Source organism: Lacerta agilis, chromosome 1 (genome assembly GCF_009819535.1).
Source record: "Lacerta agilis isolate rLacAgi1 chromosome 1, rLacAgi1.pri, whole genome shotgun sequence".
NCBI classification, from domain to species: domain Eukaryota; kingdom Metazoa; phylum Chordata; class Lepidosauria; order Squamata; family Lacertidae; genus Lacerta; species Lacerta agilis.
In genome coordinates, this window is record NC_046312.1 from 38,989,177 (window position 1) to 39,008,609 (window position 19,433).

Below are 19,433 nucleotides of genomic sequence, written 5' to 3' on the forward strand. Positions count from 1 at the left end.
GCACTGCCTGAGCCTCTAATTAGTGCCAATTGACTTCCACTCCCAGTGTGATAGTGGCTTGCGCTTCCTCTCCTTTTAGAGTCCAGTTGCCCTTAAGAGAAGGGGGTAATTCTTATCAATCGCTATCTACAATCCCTCTCTTTTGAGCAACATCTGCCTCTTGAAGCTCCAATTTGAGTAATTCCTTTCTGGCAGCTGTTCCAACCACAGCCCAGTTGTGATACTCTGCGCCATCCTGCATTAGCTCTGCAGACACATCACAGCCGCTCACCCCCTTGGGATCCATCAAGGAAAACTTACTGCTTCAATTTCAGCCTGTGTCTCTGCTGGTGCTCATCCAGACAGCTGCCAATTTACCACTTGCTGGGCTCTGGTAGTTGTCTCCTTAAGCTGTTTGGAATCTCAGGTGAGATACCCGCACAGTGGCAGTTGTTCCCACTACCAGCCACCAGATAGTTCAGATAGTTTACTGTTGCAGAAGGTAAGGCTCAGTAAAGCAGTTCTGGGAATAGATATACATATACAGATATATACAAATACAAAATATCTCTGTTGCTCTAAATAAATTCAGCGAGTCAAGATGTAACACTGGACAAGTAACCCTGTCAGGCTAATTGACTAACTAACAGACAGATTAACTACAGACTAACAAACTACTGAGCTGACATGCATTAATCACAAATATAATCAGGGCACTAGGCTGTTACCATAGTAACTGGCATGGCTGACCAAGCACCTGCAATTAATTCATCCATGGGGTGATTTATGCTCATGAAGGAAATTAACCCCTTCTCAAGTCCAGTTACTCCAGCATTCTTGGGACAGGGATGCCTGGGTCCAATAGCTTTTCAGAGTCAGTGCAGTGTGGAAATTTTGTTGAGGGATTATTCCTGTTACTCCTCAGATAAGTTCCAGATCTGGGCAGGGCTGAACACTATGACCTATCCAATGGATCTCTTTTTTAATTTGCTGAAGTATTCCGTTTCATAAATATTCGCCTTAAACATGTTATTGATAGAAGTTTGCTAACAAACTTTCTATGGCTTTGGCATTTAACTTTCTTGTCTGCTGAACTGCTTCTGCCAGAGACACCATCTCCTTTTAGTCATTGACATAAAGTGTAGCTTTAGTGAAGGCTGACTCAGTGAATAAGTAATGTAGCAGCAATCTAATTGAATGTGTCTAAGACAGTGGATGAGAAACTGAGAAGATGAGGGGGATGAGGAAAATTTGCAACAAGAACAAAAAAAGGTATGAGTGAATTAATGGAAATGCTATAGTGCAGGCTCTAGAAAGAGGAGGCAAGGAAGAATGAGGATACCAAAGTCATTCAATTCCCAGCTGCACCTATGAGCCTACTTGGGCCAAGGGAGGTGGAAGTGGTAGCAAGCTGAGGCAAGAGCAAGGCAGAGGAATAAACAGGTGGGCAACTAGAGCAAGTAGTGACTATCTACTGACTCAGTGATTAGTTGCAAGACTGCCCTGAAGGTTTTTGGCATATAGCAGTCTTCTCCAAACTGATGCCCACCAGATGTTTGGACTGCACCTCCTATCACCAGCAGCCCGCATGATCACTAGTAGCCAGGAATGATGAGAGTTGTAGCCCAAAACTTATGGAGGGAACCAGGTTAGCATAAGACTGGTATATAGAATATAAGGATTTTGTTAGATGCTTTGGGGTGATAGGATGTGAACTCATAAAGATTATGGAGCTTCTGTGCCTTTAAGAACCTTGGTTTTCTTGCACCAGTTCAGCTGAGGCTCAAAGAGATGCTGAGCAAGGGCCCAGGGTAGAAATAACCCAAGAAATAATCAATAGCAGAGAACAGTGGTGATCCAGAGGCCAAGTGGGGACTCTTCAAGACCAAAGCCATGTTTCTGACAGGAGTCAGAGCCTATCTAAGTAAGATGTTAAGTACTGGAGCAGATCAGATAACTGAGTAGGCTCTGCCCTTCACATGTGAGCTGGAAGGATATTTAAGGCACCTTACACTTTAATGCTTTTGAGAGGCCTCTGTACATCTTCTCTTCTCTCAGGTAAGGTTTATGCAGGCTTAAGAGGCCTTGGGTGAGTGGTGTCTTACTGCAAAATAGGATATTTAATGGGTTCAAAATGATCAATGAGCTGGAGTAACTCAACTAAGAGGAAAGGTAACATGACAGATGTAAAGGGGGACATGATAGAGCTTTTTATAATAAAGCATGGTATAGAGAAGGTGAATTTTCTCCCTGTCTAATAATACTGGATCCAGGGACCACCCAATGAAGCCCAATGGTGGCAGTTTCATGACAGGGGAAAGAGACACACAGCACATACTTGACGTGGAATTTGCTACCACAAGGTGTGGTGATGACCACCATCTTAGAAGGCTTTAAAAAATGGGATAAGAAAATTGATAAGAGGATAAGATGATCAATGGCTACTAGTCATGATGGCGGTATATATTACCCTCAGTATTTGAGACTGTAAGCCTCTGAATGCCAGCTGCTGAGGAGCATGTGCAGGAAAAGGCTTTTGTGCTTAAGTTCTGCTCTTGAGTTTCTCACAGTCATCAGGTTGGTTATTGTCAAAGGAGAATGCTGGACTAGATAGGGCTTTGTTCTGATCCAAGAGGGCTTTTCTTATGAGAACTCCAAAACCCTGGGGTTTGTGTTCTGTTGTTGTTGTTGTTGTTGTTGTTAATAATAATAACAACAAATCCAAACAACTTTCTCAGAACAACCAGTAGATTTCACTTCCTTACACCACTCTCTGAACAGAGTTAAGGAACATGGGACCTGCAAAGGCAGGTTCCTATACCTCAAGAGTTGCTGTCATGACCGTAGGGCAGGAAAAGACCTAGGCAGCCTCTGTTACTCTGTCATGATGTAACTCCCACCCAGCTGTTCACCCTTGTTCCCCTACCGGATGAAATGGAAAATTTCACATTATTTAAATAGAAATTGCCATTAAGAAGTTGGCAACTGTGACTCATTATTAAAATAAGAGTCGCTGCTCCGCCTGCATGAGAAAGGAAAGCTACATCAAAAGAAAGTGACAGACTGTGGCATAACCACCTATTCCCGAATGACAGATTTATGCTTGAATTTTGCATGACCGAAATGAATTTTAATAATTAATTGCACTGTTCTGCTAGCTTAGAGAATTGTGAGGTCTGTATAACCACTAACCGTTTTATAAATGCTGGACATTGAAAGGCCATGAGGCTTGGGGTTTTTTTGTAGTTTACTGGCAAATAATTATCTTCAGTTTATTTTACCCCACTTTTAAATTGCTTGGCTGACTTCTACCAGAACAGCAGAAAGTTTCCATCTATTATTATTATTATTATTATTATTATTATTATTATTATTACTATTATTAGGTTTTGATATTTCAAGTTGCCTGTAAACACAGCACAAGTTGGTCCAAGGATGTGTCATGATGGCGGCTTAATATTGGAAATGGGTAATTCAGATACCACAAACAGGTCACTGACAACAGGCCACTTGCAATAGGATTTTTTACTTTAACTTACCAGCTTTTTCCTGGAAAGGGAGGGTGGCAGTCACCGTCAACAGAGCCCTGTTTAGTGTTCAACTAAAAAACAACAACAGTGTAAGTTGTGCTTGCACAATGGGATTCCGCCTCTTCCTCCCCTGCACCCTCCATGCCCTCTTCAGATCTGTGCCAGAGGATTGGGGGAACACCTAGAACAGATTTGGGGATGCAAGGGAAGGATAGGGGGAGAATTTTTCATTGTGCAAGGAGAAATGATTGTGCTAATGAAATGTTCTTGTTAACACTATGTTGAAAACAAACCATAACATAACTTATTGTAACAGCACCCTTTCTCTCTGCAAAATGGCATGGAACCACAATTTCCCCATTCATTTAACAAAGAGTATAAATCATTATCTCAAAGAAACATTCTTCCTAGGAGGAAACCTTTGCCATAAACCAACATTTGCTCTCTATATCAGAATTTAATGCAATTGATCAACTTATAAAATCCATTTAAATAGATTAAACTACCAACCCCAATGGTAAAAAAATAATAGTTTTTAGGTCATTTTGTTGAGTGTTAATGCAGTGAATCAATATATCTGCTCCTCAACAGTTTTGTGCCAGTGCTTTTTATAGTATGGAATGGTGGTTTCAGCTTGGCTAACATAAACTGTATCTGAAGTCAAAAAGTTAGGAGACTTGTAGTTCCAGGAATCGATTGAATGGTATTCAAGCATAATCTAGATGCAGCAGTGCTTTCTTTAAAAAAGGAAGAAGATTACTGCAGAATTTAGCAGAAATGTATAAAATAGAATCACATTTATTGTATTGCAATCAGATAGAACATGCTATATATAGATGCCTATTTCTATGTACAGTGGCACCTCGGGTTACATACGCTTCAGGTTACAGACTCCGCTAACCCAGAAATAACGCTTCAGGTTAAGAACTTTGCTTCAGGATAAGAACAGAAATCGTGCTCTGGCGGCGCAGCGGGAGGCCCCATTAGCTAAAGTGGTGCTTCAGGTTAAGAACAGTTTCAGGTTAAGAACGGACCTCCAGAACAAATTAAGTACTTAACCAGAGTTACCACTGTACTGCCACTGGAATGTAGACAGTGGGATCTGTGTTCACAAAGCCTGTCAAGAGGCTGTAAAAATAGGATGCCTGGAAATCCTATGGGCTTAGCCTTAGCATTGTACTAAGTTCCTGCAGCATCAACTAGACTGAAGATTGGTTTACATATGCATGCATATCGCTTGGTATTTTTTATCATGGTTATTTGAGACTAGGTGACTGGCAGCTGAATGTATGAGAGTTGGACTCCCTTCTGTGATTGGCATCCAGGTGGTGAGTTTCTAACATCTACTTGCTCCAGCCATAACGTATTGTAGATCACAGGAGGCGGGGGCATCCACCAACACTCTCCTGGGGGCCAGCACTACCATTGCTTATGGGGGGGGTACATAGGGAATTGAGTACACAACATCTCCAACTCCCAATGTGTCCGAGATGAGCCATAAATAGCTGTGAATCGGGAGCTGGGAGTCGAGAATCAGGAGCCAGACACCTGTGATTGCAGCTACTCCAAAGAGAAACCACAGTCTGAACAGGAAGCTTTTCCAGGTGAGGGAGCAACAGACCAACCTGAGGGTTGGCTTACAACAATACAAATTGTTGATTCCCCTGTCTTTGAAAATATAAAATCTATCTGCTGCCAGGTCTGTTTCCTGAATCTGATGTCTTTATAAGAACCTAACCTCTAGGGGTGCCATGTATATCTCTGGTGGCAGTGACCAAGTAGTAATGATTTATTTGCTAAGCCGAATCAAGAAGCCTAACCACTACAGCAACATTTCACTATAATGCCGCTCTCCTTTATTCCATTTCCCCACCACCACCAACACACAGACTGTAGTCACAGGGCTATAGTAACTAACCCTCCTGCATAGCCTATGCTGAGAAAGATGGAATTGTCATTGTGCTTATCTACAATAATTTGCAAAACATATTGTGGTATACTTGTTCATTTATCACATAGGACAATGTATTTTTTTAAATTTTGTATTGAGGAAGATAGGATTGGTTTGGAGAACTCCTGCATAAACCTACACAGATTTACTTAGAAGTAAGTTCAATTGAGTTCCATGATTGTAGCCTCTTTACACTCTGCTGGAAATGGTTAGTAATAAATATGTAAGTTATATAACAGACTGTGAAAAGAAAGAGTGTGACTTCCTGTGACCCAAATCTACAGTCCGTAATTGTTTCATTGCCTGTTTATACATAAAAAATACTGTGCCTTCACCCAACCTAGGCCGCAAGGTGTGAGAATGAGATAAAGAAAATGATTTTATAACTAAAATAGAATCTGCCAGCGTGATGCATACTTGTCTTGTGTCTTCAAATGCTTCAGAAAACTTTGCCTCTCCTTATTACAGTCTGAGAATCCGAGAGAAAATGCAAATGAAATTCTAATTAAGATAATAAGCAGAAATCACAACTTAGTAAAAGTGTACTCGTATTGCTGAAGTTTTCTAATACACTAATGGCTTCAATCAAATCAAGCATTATCTGCACACAGTAGCTGCTTATTCATTTTTAGCAGCTCTTGCTAATTCTAATGGCCATAACAGAGCCTGATCAAAGCCCTTTAAAGTCACGTTGATTTCTATGACAAAGTTATGGGTGCACACACTTAACTCTTGCTAAAATTAGTGGGATGGAAAAGAGCTTAGCTCAATTTTGCCTGTACTTTTGGAGCTGTAGCCCTTCTGCTCTTTACGTGGATAGCATATAATTAATTAATCTACCAAATGTACTGTCTTCTATCTTGTTTGTTCACAACCTGAAGAGATTTCCCTGGTGGTTTTAAAGAATAATTACTATGCATTCATGGTACTTTGCAACGGTGCTCCATTGCCCCATTTTCTGAACCTGCAAAGTACAGCTGCTGTTTTGTTCTTAGTGTTCATTAGATTGATGGAAGCTAAGATGTGGATACCATTTTTATGGTCTTCAAACTTCTAATATGCCAGAAGCTGACTTTCAGTAAAACAGCTGTAAGGCTGCATTTTGTTCTGTCTGGGTTACTTTGTTGCCTCACCTATCTATGAAGATTAATGGGAGAACTATATCGCTGCAATTAGAATGTGTTCTACATTTCTCTAGTTGATGAATGTTAACCAATTTCTTCATTGCTCTATTGGGCACTGCAGTTTGGTGGCTGCCCAGTATTTTAATAGTATAATACAACTGCACTATTTACCACACTAATAATAAGAACTGGCCTTCCCATGTATTTATGAAGCAAAATTTGTTGCCTGCGGCAATTGCCAGATGTGACTCTTTTCAACACTGGAACCTGCATGACCAGGGTGCAGAAATGTAATCTAGAAGGCAAATTTGATGCAGTATTTAGTAGTCTGCCACTAAAAGCCATGAAAAAATGATTATACCTAAAATATTTCTAAGATCTGACTGTGTGACGTTCTTTGAAACTTTCTCTACAAAGGAGATTCCACATCCTCTGTGGGGAGCCTCCTCTATTGCTGGACTCCTCTTTGAGGTAGGAGTCCACCCTCCTTACCTAAATATATTGTCTCCGAGTTGTGTGAGACACCTGGGATTCCCTACCTTAAGGGAGCAAGTCCTCCTTCCCAACAGTCTTGACGAAGACTGAGCAAGCTCAATTGCTGCAGAATGCTGAATATCTGGCTAGTTGGGAGATACTGGGAAAGTGGGCGAGGGGGGAAGAAATGGAACAGAATATCCTGGAAGAGGAAGAGCTTGCTGGCTGTAACCCTGAAGAGGAACACTTGCTATAGCAACATTTTTTTTAATACTGTATTGCATTTGCATCCTGACTTTTATCCAAGGGGGGCAAGACATATTTCTCCCATCTCTATTATATCCTTGCAATACTCCTGTGAAGTAAGTTAAGCTGAGTAAGAGTGACTCACCTATGGTCACCCAGGTAATGACTGAGTGGGACTTGAACCTTGGTTTTCCTAGTCTTAGTTTTTACACAATGACTTTGTCACTTCTCAAATGAAACTTGGAGAGTGAGCAAGTCTGTGTTAGGGGTACCTAGTACAGACCTTTCCTACCACCATTGATTATATTTTTGCAACCTCAACTATGCATGATTACTCAGAAGTAAATCTGAGTTAAATTGGTCTTACTCCCAGTTAATTGTGCCCAGGATCGCAGCCCCAATCTGATTCAGCCTGTTTTACCAGCTTCATTTTCATTTCTCCATCCTAGAATTAAACTCAAGCATTGCAGCTGCTTTAGGCCTCGTTACTTGGGTGTCTTATAGATGAATATCTGCTTTACATAATCAGCTGGGTCTTTTAGTAGCATCAAGTATTTCTAGGAATAACTATAATAACTATTAAATGAGCTAAAGAGAATTTACAGTATTGATGTAAGAACACTACAGTAATCTTAATAGCTACCTTTGCATTGTTAAACCAGGAATCTTTGGATGTTCTTGTGCTGTTGACTATGTCTTCCTGAAAAGTGGTGACTTTGGCAGGCTGCTGCTGGTAAATAAATGAGAGAAGCTGATATAATGCTGAGAAATTAAAGGCTCAAAAATCCACAATGAAATGTAGACATTGATTTGATAATGCTTTAAATGATCATTCCCCAAATTGGTGATAACATTTTAAAAGGGCAAAATTACTTGGAAGTTATTTCACAACAGTATGTAAGAGTTTTGCATTGAGGACCCTGGGTGGCTAATTAACATTATCCACTTACCATCTCATTATCCTTGCTTATTGAAGTACCTAAATGACACAGATTCTCATCTGATTTACACTAGTCTATTGTGCCCAACAGCTTTACAAAACCAAGTCAATGGTTATTTTTAAGGCATTTGAGATTGTTAGATAAACAGCTCTAACCTTATTGCATATTACAATGCTTTAAACCATGTGCTAGGAATTATGTTCATATTGTTCAGAAGTAGTAGTTGAAGCATGACAGAAGAATAACCCTATACTTGCTCTAGAGTCCCAACAGAGGGGAGGCAGATGTGGCAAGAGCCCCCTGCCCCCAACAGGTTTGGAGGGACAGAGCATTCCCCCATAAGAGTATCCCTCCTTGCAACAGGTGACCAGGCAAAATGTCTGCACACAAGGCTTATCTAATGAAGAATAGGGAGAAATGTTTTCTAGACTAGAATGCAGCAACCCACTGCATTGCTTTGCTTTCTTTCTGTGCCTTGGGAATTGCTGAGTTTTGCTGTGGAGGGAGAAACCAAATGAACTGAGCTGAAGGGAACATATAGATGCTGAGAGAGATCAGAATAATACAGTACTCATAAACCGGATTATTTGTCAGTCAAAATTCAACTGCAACAATTGCCTCCGCACTTAAAAAGACTTCTGGTGTCTCTACCTTGCAAGAAGTTCTTGATAATGTGCAGTGGTGGCTGGTCTTAATGAGACTAGCTGTGTTAGAAGGCAAGGAGGCCAGAAGTAGGTGCAATCATAGAATTGTAGAGTTGGAAGGGATCCTGCAATGCAATCTGTACTAGACCATACTAACAGATGGCCATCCCACCTCTGCTTAAAAACCTCCAAGGAAGGAGAGTCCACTACCTCTTGTGGGAGTCTATTTCACTGTTGAACAGCACTTACTGTCAGAAAGTTCTTCCTGATGTTTAGTTGGAATATCCTTTCTTGTAACTTGAATCCATTGGTTTAGGTCCTACCCTCCAGAGCAGGAGAAAACAAGCTTGCTCCATCTTCTATATGACAGCCCTTTAGGTATTTGAAGATGGCTATCTTATCTCATCTCAGTCTCCTCTTTACCAGACTAAACATACCCATTTCCCTCAACTGTTCCTCATAAGGCTTGGTTTCCAGACCCCTGATCATCTGGGTCACCCTCCTCTGCACATGTCCCGGCTTGTAAATATTCTTTTTAAATTATGGTACCCAGAAGTAGATGCAGTACCCCAGGTGTGGTCTCACCAAGGCAGAATAGAGGGGTACTATTACTTCCCTTGATCTGGACACTATACTTCTGTTGATGCAGCCTAAGATAGCATTGGCTTTTTATCTGCTACAACACTGTCATGGACAGAATGGTGGGAGGAACCAGTTGGGGAACCACCAAGGGAAGAAGGCTCAGAGCCTGGCGATTGGTAGTGGGACAACGATGAGTGTTAGAGGGAGAAGACTGGGAAACTGAAGAGGTAACAGGGTTTAGTGAGCTGAGAGAGACAGAACTCGGAGACAGAAACTGAAGCAGGGAGGTGGGAGGAGAGTGGCCAAGAGGCAGAGATGAATCAGGCTGGTGAAGAGTCACAGGTGTCCCGTGTCCCGTCCCCCCCGTCCTGCTGCAGTAAGCTCCTCTCTCCCAGAATCAGGGAGAGTAGTGGCAGGCTCCATTTGCTTGGGAAAAGCCTGGAGGGGAGAGCTTTGGGGACTTCCAGTATTGGCAACCAATTCATGGGGCAAGACCTACCAGGGATGAGTGCTGTGCTCATTAGGCCAGACACTCAGCCAAGTCTGAAGATCGTGTTTTTGCTCATAAAGAGTTGACTTTGACCGGTGTGATTTACTGCCAGCTCACTCTTTGACAATCACACTTAAGCTTGTGGTCTAAGGCCCCTAGATCATTTTCACATGTACTGCTAGTAGGCCAGGTGTCCCCCATCTTATATTTGTGTAGCTGGTTATTCCTGCCAAAGTGTAGAACCTTACATTTGTCCCTGTTGAAATGCATTTTGTTAGTTTGGGCCCAAGTCAATGATAGGCCAAGCCAAGTAGTTGTTATTGTCTCCGTTCTCTATGTTGAGTTCTCAAATGGCAACGCTGAGACTAAAAATGAGGAACCTGGCAGCCAGTGTCACCACCTGGAATGTAAGAAGGCAGGTAGGTGGGGACTGGCTGAGGACAGACTGGGCTTGGTGGGGCAGTGTGCCATTTGCCCTAACAGATCAGCCTCCACTGATTTAATGTGAAATTGTAGGATCATTGCCACATCTTGAATTCCTTCACTATTAACCAGCTTTCCTGGTATTATTTTGTTGTTGGCTTTGGGCTTTATGGAATATCTGATTATATGGGATATCAGAAATAAATGAGAGAATTCAGATGAGTTTTCAATGCCAACAGCGTTGAGAGAAAGATGGAGTAAGTGGAGTTGGAAAGGGAAGCAAGTCAGCAGCATTAAGAGTGCAGGTTGAAAAGACCTTGATCTATGTGGCTACAATTAAAGAATCACGAGAACTAGAGTCATAGACACTGTAATCAAATTAGCCACAGGGAATTTTTCCTTTCCTATTATGTCACCTAATTAGCCTAGCAAATCCCTTGGCTATGGATATGAAAAATAGGGACATGTTGCTCAAAGCTTTTGTCCTCTGCTTGTCTCCCATTAACAATTAGGGAACGTTTGCCGACATGGCCTTTGTAATATTATGTTTTGATATATTTTAAATCAAACTTTGGTTTTTGGAACGTGACCTTCACAGAGTAACTATTGGGTCTGTGTAATGCAATCACTTCTGCCAAATGTATGGAGAGAGAAAAGGGCAATTTTGCTGAGTTCTGTGTTGTTGATCTCGAAGATAGCAACACTGTTAATTGAACAAGAGGGAATGACTGTGTGAGCACTGAATATTTAACATAGATTCTTGTTGCTCAATAGTTTAACGGTAATGAGCAGCGACAGCCTATATATTACAGGAGCAAATGTTTTATTTATATATTAATACGTGCAATGATAGCAGTCTAAAAAACACAACTCCATTACCAGCCAGGAACATTGAACACTTTGTTGTTTGTAATGCACTCTCCATGGCATTCATCATTTTAGTAAACTTTATCAGTGACTTAGTGGCTAGAAATGTGAAGGCACAGGGAAAAAATGGGGAAAATTTTCCCCAACAACAACAAAAACTATTCTGGTCTTTTCTCCGGGCCTTCACATCTCTTAATTTTGTTTGCAAAAAGGTTCCAAGATGGGCTTTAAAATACCGGTACATCTCTATTAAAAATGTTGTTTTTTTCTTGTAAAATAAAAGTTGCTGTCTGTAACAACTAGACTTCAGGTGCCATTCTATGGTTTTAAAAGGACTGAGTGACCTTGCGTGAATGGTACTTAGAGCACACATAACTTGGTGCAAGTTGACCCCTGCCCACAAAAAAACAATTTCCTCAAATCTAAATAATTAGGAAGAAGGCTAGAATAGGACATAGTATCATAAATATTTTTATTCATTAGTATTGTCATCAGCTCTTTAACAACATATTCCAGAGCAAAGTATTTGCTGAGGGAAGGGTCTAGCTTAGTGGCAGAGCATTCCTTTGCATGCAGAAGCTCCAGATTAATCGCTGGCACCTCCAAGTTGGTCTGGGAGAAGCCCCTGTCTGAAGCCCTTTAGAGCCACTGCCAATCAGCATAGACTCTACTGAGCTAAATGTAGCTGTGATCTTCTTCTGTACAATACAGCTTCCTGTTTTCCTATGAGCCACCAGTAGGCTATAGCACCATTCAAGCCAAAATCTTGAATGCTTCTTCAATGAACTTTTGTGAGCAACACTCCAAATCACCTAAATCAAAGATAGGGAACCTGTGGCTCTCCAGATGTCCCATTAGCTCTAGCCAGCATGGGCCAATAGTTACAGCTGTTAGGAGCTGTTGTACAAACAACATCTGCAGGGCCACATGTTCCCATTCCTGGCCCAACCTTTATGGTAAGCAAGTGAAGGAGTTCCTTTAAGCCTTTGGGCTGCAAACAGATTTTGCTGAGCTGTGACACACACACACACACACACACACACACACACAGAGTTCTGTCATCTATCTTTATGTTGTTTTAATGTTATTTAAAATGCATTTCATTGATTTTATTGTACATTGTCTAGGACTGGTACTTAAAAATACCGGTACATATAACTAAGCTCAGTTGGTTAGAGCATGTTGTTGATATTGCCAAGGTTTCACGTTCGATCCAGCAGAGGGCTGGACTAGGTGATCCTCAGGGTCCCTTCCAACTCTACAATTCTACGATTCTACCCTTTTACTTTGGCTTACTCCTGATTTATACACTTCTCACTTGGGCCTGCTTTACATGCCATGCTTTTAAGATGTACTGTTAAAAAATGGAGAACATAACCTGCAATGGGCATGTCGTGGATAGAGCAGAAGTGTGCAAAATGTTTGGGGACGACTGAAGTGTATTGTGTGTTCATTTTTTAATAATCTGTAGTCTTGCACAAATCTTTTCAGAGGGGCTAGCCATGCAAGGCTGCCACAGCAGAAACAGCACAGGGTCTTGAGATACCTTAAAGACTCACAGATATGCAGTATTGTGGCAAAAGCTGATGTGGGTGAGAGCACTAATGTCAGCCGAAGCACTGATTTTTGCTGCTTGTTTTATTTTTTACAGTATGTCCCTCCTGACCTTTGCATCTGTAACTTTGTACTGGAGCAGTCTTTATCTGTCAGGGCCCTCCAAGAGATGCTTGCCAATACAGGAGACAATTCCAGCGAAGGGGTAAGTAAAAGGATGTTTGTTTTGGTGTCAAGGGATGCCAGTCATCCAAGATTAAACTGCTTCCCGCCTTCCTGCCTTGACCCAGGAACCTTTCAAAAGACTGAAAATTCAGAATGAATTATATGATATTGCCAATCTTCCTTTTTGTGTGTGGGGGTGGTGTGTGTGTGTGTGTGTGTGTGTGTGTGTGTGTGTTTTATTTTCTCATCCCACACCTTGCAAAAAAAAAAAAATCTCAGCCGCTTCTTAAGAAATTCCAGGCACTTTCTAAAAATAAAAATAAACCTCCCAATCCATCCTTACTTCTTCGGAGACCAATTATTATACCACCAGAAGGAAATATCTGCTGAGGAGCATCCTTTGAGGTACGGCTAGCACAAGGTGTTGAGAGTCAAGTTGCTTTGAATTTAGGTCATGTGCAGGGTAGCATTACCTTTCTATTAGGAATCACTGGAGCAGAAACGTGAGTAGAAATTTTTTTGTTAAACACTTTGCACTCAAATGAGAAGAGACCTGGAGTTAGAGTATTCTAGTTTCCTTCCCCCACAAAGCCCCCCCCCCTGCGCCAGACTTACAGAACAAAGATTTGCTTGCACCACACCAAATTTTTAATTGATAAGAAATACATTGGAGAAAAGAAACAACCCCCAGCAGCGATTGATTTATAACACAGAACACAACTGCTTCATAATGTGATCATGGGGCATCCAGAAAGTATAAAGCAATGCAGCTACACAAGAATATGAATCATTCCCAAAATATAATTACAAAAGAGCCTCTTACAGTGTGTATACAGCCCCTTAAGTATGTATACAAATCCAATGAGAAGTGTGAGCTTGCTTTTGCTGGGTAATCTCATTTATATTAGGCCTAATTTGAGACAAACAAACTCATCTCCTCATCAAAACAAAGAAGCCTTTCTCTTTTCTGATCTTTCATGGTTGTCAGAGTTGAGAATCCCTGTTCACAGCAATATTGTCCTCAGTATCACTTGATGCTCTGGCTCTCATTTTGAAAAGTTACCGTATCTATTCATATTCTGCATACATATATTTTTAGATACTATACTATACTATACTATACTATACTATACTATACTATACTGAAATGTTTAAACGTTTCTTTGATTATGCTTAGATCTTCCTGCCATGCTTGCCATCCTCTCCTGCCACACCCTTTGAGAACCACTGTTTTTAGGCATGAATCAAACCAGTACATAGTAAGTTACCCCTTCACACATGCAGCCATCAGTATGGGAGCTACATGGTAAAGTAAATGATACACATGTGAATGATGCAACTAAGTGGGAAGGGCTGATCGACTGGGTCTTTCCATTCCAATTTGCACCTTGCCAGGAGGAAGTATAATCATCAGGCAAAAAATAATAATCAAATTATTCATACATTGTGGGGTCACACTATGTGGAAGCAGTGCCCATGATGCAGCCTCGGCACATGCCAAAGGGCCTGGGTTGTGTTTGTTTCACTGGAATGAGCAACCTTCTCCTGCTTAGCCATCTTATGCACAATGGCACAAAGAAGTGTATCCAGTACCCAGCAAGGAGACCATCACCCCGCTTGTGAACTTCCTAAGGAATGTCTACCAGAGTCATCCTGGCTCCTAGAGCCCCAAATGCTCCATGGAGCAAAAATAACTCTTCCAATTCTTAACCCTGCCTGGTCCTGACAGAGCCATGTAACTTCCCTTTGGTGACCCAGTGTGCTGCAACAAGGGCAGGAAGCAAGTAATGCCATAACAATAGCAGTGGTTCTGTATTGTCAGCAGGGATGGGGACCAGCAGTGTCTTATGCTAATGCTGCTTCCCTCTTGTCCCATTATGAGAGCTGCTGTGTGAGCAGCACAGCAGCTGATAACACTGGATCATTAGCATGCTCAGTTTTGTTCTTAGTTTCTTGGGAGTAAGCCAGAGAACTACAACCTCCTGGTTAAGCAGTTAAATTCCACCTTCCTTTCTTTTTCCAAGATAGGACCAAAGCATGAACTTTTTTAAAAATCCAAAACCCTGCATTCTCCGTTTTCATACGTTACGTATAAATGCGCTCTTTCTCTTATCGCCACTGAAGTTTGATTTAAAGAGGTGTATGTTGGGAACCTTAGAAGAGCATCTGATTAGTAGTGAGGACTGCAGATTGCCAGGTCGATATATGATATAGAGGCATAAACTCTGGAGTGGAAAGAAACTGGAAAGACTTACAGAGGTTGTCTTTTCTGCTTTTACAGGGAGTTGTTAGATAGCTGGACAGTTAAACAAATGTACGTAAGAAGTATGCAGATTTATGCTTTGGTTTCTGTATAAAGAATTAAAACATCACATTTACCTGTAAACAAGAATATCACTTTAAAGTAAATAAGCTATTAGATATGCATTCATTTTTTTCTACAAACAGACTATATTAAACAAATTTCAAATAATATAGTCAACATTGGGACTAATACGTCAACTCAGTCTAATTTTTTAATTTTAAAAACTCATTCACAATCAGCAACACTAATACTGTATATGAAACAATATCACTCATGTCATGGTAAAGGTAAAGTTAAAGGGACCCCTGACCATTAGGTCCAGTCGCGGACGACTCTGGGGTTGCGGCGCTCATCTCGCTTTATTGGCCAAGGGAGCCGGCGTACACCTTCTGGGTCATGTGGCCAGCATGACTAAGCTGCTTCTGGTGAACCAAAGCAGCGCACGGAAACACCGTTTACTGTCCCGCCGGAGTGGTACCTATTTATCTACTTGTACTATGACATGCTTTCGAATTGCTAGGTTGGCAGGAGCTGGGACTGAGCAACGGGAGCTCACCCCATCACAGGGATTCAAACCGCTGACCTTCTGATCAGCAAGCCCTAGGCTCTGTGGTTTAATCCACAGCGCCACCTTGCAAATAAGATAAAAACAAAGAGGAAGGATGAATAAAAGGATATACCGGTAGGTAAGGATAGGAGCATGGCAGGAGAGATTGACTAAATTTTGTGCTTTCACTAATGGAAGCCTCCATCATATCCTCTTTAGTTCCAGAGTGTTTCGAACGAAAGACACCACCTAATTGCCTGTCCATTTTTAAGGTTTCGTCTTCAACCATGAGTACTAGAAACATGCTCTTTTATCAGATGAATGAGTACATACTGGATATTGCATTAGATGTGTCTCATAGTCTGAGCTGACCCTGCAGTAAACTAAACAACCCCAGTTGCTTGGCAGTGCAATAGAGATATGTGCAGAGAGTTGTTCTGGAATTGCAGTGCATGATCAAGCCTTATTATGTCTTGAGTCCTCTATTACCAGGGCAGAATGTGGTTTCACATGGGCGTCTCTCCCTTTTAATGGGGCATATCCACATGACTTTGTCCCTATCCCAGACCTTTCTCCCTTTAAATATGTTGTTTTCTGACCCTTGAAAAGTCCAAAAAATCCAGGATTGAAAAACAACAGCAACAGCCCTGCATTAAAAGGGAAAAGGTCTGGCACAACAACTGGGATGGGGTTCCCATTTTGCTCCAGTGTGGATAAGCTAATAGTGGCAACAGGCAACTATCCTGGGATAAAATGTTTTATGCATTCATACACACAGGTGCTGCCCTGGTTTGCATTTCACATGGAAGTATAGTTTACATTAAACCACGGTTTATTGTGCTGTTCGAACTGAGCCACTGAATGTTGCTTGAATTGTCTTTTGACATGAGGCCTGCAACAAATTAAAACACAAATGTGCCTCCTCATGCCTATCTGTACTGCCTGACAAGCCAGCCTGTCTGTCTTATGAGCTGGCCTGTTATTTCCCATGCAGCTGTTTTTGTTCTCTCTGCATAAGCTGTTTGATTTACCCTTATTTTTTATTTATATGTTTAATCATGGAATAATTTTTGATCCATCTTCCTGTAAACAGAGCATAAAGAAACTCTTGACTATTGCAGCAACATGAAAAAAGCTATAATTATGCAAATCAGCTTTCCTGCAGCAAAATGTCCCTACAGTTTCCCCTTTACAGGGCATCTAGAAGGCACCCGTCAAAATCAATGCTAGGGAAAAGTAGAGTTGTGATGGATAAAACCTGCGTTAGAATGCAAGGGTCCTCAGAAGTAGAAAATAGGACACATAAATATAAATACTGGCAGCGGTTTTCTTTTTGAATAAATGATAAAATATTCCAACTTGCTTCGTGATTAAAAGGGGGGGAACCCCCCCTTGACTGGGTATTTTCATGCTTCTCTGGGCTTATTATTATTTAAATATACTTTTAACATTTTCCTCTTTCTTTCAGCAGTAACATAAAAGCAGTGCATTAATTTGCCAGAAACTGTGGAATAACAAGTAGACTGTAAGGGTTCCTTTGGGCAGTAAAAGCCAGAGGGAATTGTTTTTAAGCAGGAAAATGGAAGTTGAGCAACTGTATCCTATTTGGGTTGTGTACTATTTACTTATGATGGGGAAATGTCTGTTACAAAAATTGCAGGCGTGTCTGCACGGTGTGTGGAATAGAATGGTGCAATGTTTGAATGCTTAAAGATGTGTGATTTTTAAATATAACCTGCATCAACGGATGTTTTAAAAAATTGTTTTATTTGCATCCCATCCTTCCTGCGAGAAGCTTCAAGCCCTATGCATTGGATTCGCAAGCCTAGGGATCAAGCCTAGGTCCGTTTGGACTATCTACTCATATATGTTAAGAAAAGCTTTTAATGTTTAATATATTATTGCATTTTAAGGTTCTGTTGGAAGCCACCCAGAGAGGCTGGGGAAACCCAGCCAGATGGGCGGGGTATAAATAATACATTATTATTATTATTATTATTATTATTATTATTAGGGAAATACATGGTTGACATCCTATGACCAGCTATCTGGGAATAAGTCCAACTATATTCAGGGGCACTTTGTTGAAGTACACATCCCTAGGTCTCTCAAGTTGCACTACATCACATGGAAGTTGTAGTAGTAGTTGTTGTTTATTACCCACCTTTCACCCTAACATCCTAGGGAGGGTTATAGCAACTAAGGTAAAGGTAAAGGGACCCCTGACCGTTAAGTCCAGCTGTGGACAACTCTGGGGTTGCAGCGCTCATCTCGCTTTACTGGCCGAGGGAGCTGGCATACAGCTTCTGGGTCATGTGGCCAGCATGACTAAGCCGCTTCTGGCCAAACCAGAGCCGCACACGGAAACGCCGTTTACCTTCCTGCCGGAGCGGTACCTATTTATCTACTTACACTTTGATGTGCTTTCGAAGTGCTAGGTTGGCAGGAGCTGGTACCGAGCAACGGGAGCTCACCCCATTATGGAGATTTTAACCACCAACCTTCTGATCAGCAAGCCCTAGGCTCTGTGGTTTAGACCACAGCACCAGCCATGTGCCATAGTAACTAAAAAACAGTATTAAAAACAGTTTAAGACAGCTTAAAATGACAGAAACCAGCTGGGTCCTAAAATCACACATGTCAAGTGTCAATAGTGTAAAGAGGTGCTTCTGAGTAGTGAACAGCTATCTGGAACCATCTGCCGTAGGACAGTTTATAAAGCATATCCTACTTTTAAAGGACTTTTAAAACCACCACCACCCCTCCATTTGTATACTTTGTGTCATTTTAACCAGTGCTAAATTCCTCCATTTCCACATGTTGCTAATCCTGCCATTCATCCCCGCTTGTCAGATGAAATGCTTCAGGTATGAATGGCAGGATTAGCAACATGTGGAAATGGAGGAATTTAGCACTGATTTCACCAGAGCCACATTTCAATGGGTTGTGATTGTGTTAACACTAGGCTTCATTATGTGGCAGTTCTTACCAGATGAGCAATGTTCCAATTGGATTGAAAGTCTATGTCTCACAGTGTAGAGTTTGGGTAACATGTGAGGCGAATGATGTTTAAATAAATGCAAAGCAAAAGGTAGAAATAGCAGCTGTCACTCTTTTTCTACTGAAGTTGGGTCACTAGTAGCTGACATAGTAATAGATCATACACATTTATTACTCCACATGACAAGGGGAAGGTTCATTAAGTGTAGCTCTTCTCCTCTCAATGAACAAATACGATGGGAAGCTGTTGTACCTGGACATACATATAAGGCACAGAGGTTGTCAGTAGACTGCTGCTGGTAATGTTGTTGTTGTTGTTGTTGTTGTTGTTGTTAATTTATACCCCCCGCATCTGGCTGGGCTTTCCCAGCCACTCTGGGCGGCTTCCAACAAAATATTAAAATACAATAATCAATCAAACAGTAAAAGCTTCCCTAAACAGGGCTGCCTTAAGATGTCTTCTAAAAGTCTGGTAGTAGTTGTTCTCTTTGACATCTGGTGGGTGGGCGTTCCACAGGGCGGGTGCCACTACTGAGAAGGCCCTCTGCCTGGTTCCCTGTAACTTGGCTTGTTGCAGTGAGGGAACCGCCAGAAGGCCCTCGGCGCTGGAC

General features: G+C 41.4%; 1 protein-coding gene across 1 annotated transcript in view; it reads left to right on the top strand.

Moving 5' to 3' along the window:
• Positions 1 to 19,433, top strand: part of RYR3 (ryanodine receptor 3) — a 269,478-nt gene that overhangs the window by 53,552 nt on the left and 196,493 nt on the right. Inside the window, exon 3 of the mRNA XM_033144894.1 lies at positions 12,903 to 13,010. Within this exon, the coding sequence (XP_033000785.1) occupies positions 12,903 to 13,010 (108 nt within the window). The remainder of the gene's footprint in view (positions 1 to 12,902; positions 13,011 to 19,433) is intronic.